Source organism: Coenobita brevimanus, chromosome 105 (assembly GCF_032717465.1).
Source record: "Coenobita brevimanus isolate Jiangsu-jjx chromosome 105, ASM3271746v2, whole genome shotgun sequence".
NCBI lineage: Eukaryota > Metazoa > Arthropoda > Malacostraca > Decapoda > Coenobitidae > Coenobita > Coenobita brevimanus.
Genome location: NC_137058.1, coordinates 7,926,303 through 7,929,641, shown reverse-complemented (window position 1 = coordinate 7,929,641; position 3,339 = coordinate 7,926,303). Strand labels below are relative to the sequence as shown.

General features: G+C 50.1%; 1 protein-coding gene across 1 annotated transcript; it reads left to right on the top strand.

Moving 5' to 3' along the window:
- Window positions 1-776: 776 nt before the first annotated feature.
- LOC145416222 (uncharacterized) lies at window positions 777-1,937 on the top strand. Its single transcript, XM_080285233.1, has one exon. The coding sequence runs from the start codon at window positions 777-779 to the stop codon at window positions 1,935-1,937; it is 1,161 nt and encodes a 386-aa protein (XP_080141359.1).
- The last annotated feature ends 1,402 nt before the right edge of the window (window positions 1,938-3,339 follow it).

The window sequence follows — 3,339 nt, the reverse complement described above, 5'->3', positions numbered from 1 at the left end:
ACTGCCTGACATCCCTCAGAGGGGGAAGGGGAATGGCCGTCTTCCTCGACCTTGAAAAGGCCTTTGAACTGGCTAGCCCAGTTGTCATCCAGGTTGCTCTAGCTGACAGAGGAATAGGGGGTAAATTGCTAACCTGGGTGGGAGATTTCTTTGCAGGCCGCCAAGCAGGAGTCAGATTCCAGAGGCATCTCTCCTCATTCTACCCACATAGCAATGGCACGCCTCAGGGGAGCATTATAAGCCCACTGCTTTTTAATATCATGGTTGAGGGACTCATGACAGTCGATTACGGACAGGGGGTCACTCTACTCTGCTATGCAGACGACCTGGCCCTAGTATTCACGAGGTGGGACTGCTACGCCCAAGCCCTCTCTGCTCTTCTCAAACTCCATGCTAAGTGTTCCGAGCTGGGGTTGAAAATCAACTTTGGGAAAAGCAAATGCCTGCCCTTCGGCTTACACCCCACAGAATTCCCATTGTTACTTGGTGGCCACCAGCTCTCCTTCGTCACTCTCCACCAATATCTGGGGGTCTGGGTCGACAGGCGCCTGACCTTTAACAAACAAGTCAGATACCTGAGGGAGCGTGCTGCCACCCACACTGCTGCCCTCAGGTATCTCTCATAAGGCAGCCTAGGGGCATCCTTCAAAGTCTTGAGAACCTTTTATGTACATGCGGTCTGTTCGCTGGTAGACTACAGTGCCATATGCCTGACTGCCCTTGCCCTCCCATCCACCAGGTCGCTAGAGGTCCTGCAAAATGACGCCCTGCGAGTCATGTTGGGAGCTCCCCGGTGGACCCGAATTGCAAACCTAAGGGCTGAGAGTGGTTTGCTGTCCTTGGAGCATCGCATTGCTCTCCAGGCTGCAGTCACCACCCTCCAGCTAGTCCAGCGTCGACCGCATCTACCAGTCTCAGCCCTACTCAGACGCCTCTTGAGGCACCCACCTGACCCTCGTCCAGAGCATGATTGGGCCTGCACCACTGCTGCCTTAGTGCACAGCCTTGGAGCCGCCCCAGATATCTGTAGGGAACCCGACTCCCCGCACCCAGGATACACTGATCCGCCGCCATGGGCTCCTCTTCCTTATAAAATACACTGCCCCACCGAAGCTCACCCACGTGCTTCCATCCCTGCCCTTCTGCGACAGGAGGGCCTTAGTAGGGTGGCTTCTCTCAACTCCCCCTACTCTGCCGTGTACTACACAGATGGATCTGTGTGTGCTGATGGCTTTGCCTGGTCTGCGTTTGTCCTGGGTAAATACAGCGAATCATGGCAACTCTCCCTGGGGGTCTCTGCCTTCCAGGCAGAATTAGCTGCAATTCTCGGGGCATTACGCCATGCACAGCTCAACCAGCATCGGCGGGTCATCATGCACACAGATTCACTGTCATCCCTTCAGAGGTTGTGCTCATCCTCCTGCGCAGACAATGTCTCCCTCCTAACGGAGTTTTACTCAGTTGCCTCCCTCCTCACCAGCAAAGGCACCACTATCACCCTACACTGGATTCCAGGGCACGTCGGGATCCTTGGGAATGAGCGGGCTGATGCCGCGGCACGCTCAGCCTGCTTTCTCCCCGAAATCACGTTCCCAGTACGCCCCAGCACCTCTAACACCATTGCCACCCTGGCTAGCACTATTGGCAGGCTGTCCCGGGAGACTCACCAACTGTGTGTCGCAGAGGGCTCTCAATCTGCCCTGTTGTATGCAACAGCCACGACATATCTACCGCTCCTGCCTCCACCCGACCTGCCTAACTACCTGTTAGTACGACTCCGGCGTTTACGATTGGGATTCCCCTGCTACAGTCAGATCACTGGCGTTGCACCTGAGCCAGGCTCGCATTGCCTTGAGAGGGCCGAGGAGCCCCTAATCCATTATCTTCTTCACTGCCCAGCCCAGATCTCGCCACGACATGGGCGTCGCTCTGCCTGATAATGCTTTCATTGAAGCAGCCAGCATTGTTGCCAACACCCCTTTTAATATTCTAGTATCCCTAGTAAGCGATTACCCGCCCCGTAGGTAAATCAGCAAGCACATTGTTGGCGCTACCCTGACGGGCTCTTAGTTTGCCCGTGCCCGCCAAGTGTGGGCAAATATCTAACAACAACAATTGCCTGAAGGCATGCCCAGTAGTACGTATGAGTGGTGGTGATGGTGGAAGGGGGGGGGATGCCCATTACAAAGTGTGTAGGACTACGTGTGCATAGACCTGGACATGGCTTGAAGTAGAGGTTTGCCTGAAGGCATGCCCAGTAGTACATATGGGTAGTGGTGGTGGAGGGGTTGATGACCCGGTTTCAACCCTGCCCATTACTACGCGTGTGTAGTAATGGGCAGGATATAACTAATCACCTTTTACTGTAATGTACAAAATGCAGATGACGCTGATGAAGAGGAACGTACTAAGTGGCATATAGTTTTGTGTATTAGTAGCTGGTGAAATGAAAATAATTGAAGAAATGTGTAATGGACTTAATTAAATAAAGTGCAATGAACCAGTCCATTTTTAAAATTGTTAGAAATTCTTGTGCTGAAGGATAACACTGGTTTTAAAGCAGACCAACTCTGATTCTCAGTAGTGTAACAGTTCTTGCAAACGGCTCAGAAAAAGGGTAAATTTTTTTGGTGAATAGTTTTCATACGGTCAAGAAGTAGTTTTAACTATGGGTCATGGAGGGCACAGAGGAGTGCAGAGGTCATGTCTGCACTTGTTGAAGGGAAAAACAATTATGCCAATTTGGAAAGTCTCTTGAGAGGACATTCTCTTACCACGTGTCACTACTGAACCAGCATATGATGGACCCAGCACTGGTTTACTGGTAGATGGCCGAGTTACACAGCATTCAATGACAGCCACCATAGTTTGATGAGCCTTGTGGCAGGCATTGCACAAAAACCTGCAAGGTATGAGTCGTGAATTCCTGATACAGTAACACAAGTAATCTCACTCAAAAACTCAAGGAAGAAAGGTTTGGATAGCTCCCTGAAAGTAATGAAGTATTGAAGGTATTAAAACAAGCAACAATTATCGAGTGAATTCATAAAACAGGTGGAGCAGACAAATCTGTTCTGAATCCTTGGTTTGTTAGTTAACAAAATGAGTAACAATGCCACCACACTGATTCCTCTACATGCTATTCAGGTTAGGTTATAAGAGTACGTTAATCTGCTACAGGTATGTTAGTTAAGGCAGAAATGATATATTCTTAGATAGGAAATGCTGGATAGTTTTGTTCAGAATAATGGAAACTATTAATGCTGAACAAAATTGTGATGGTATAACCCTGTCTGCTTAGTACTTGGATGGGTGACCGCCTGGGAACACCAGATGCTG

Bases quoted from the DNA above. Each gene is read 5' to 3' on its own strand.
- LOC145416222 (XM_080285233.1), top strand. From the start codon at position 777: ATGTTGGGAGCTCCCCGGTGGACCCGAATTGCAAACCTAAGGGCTGAG.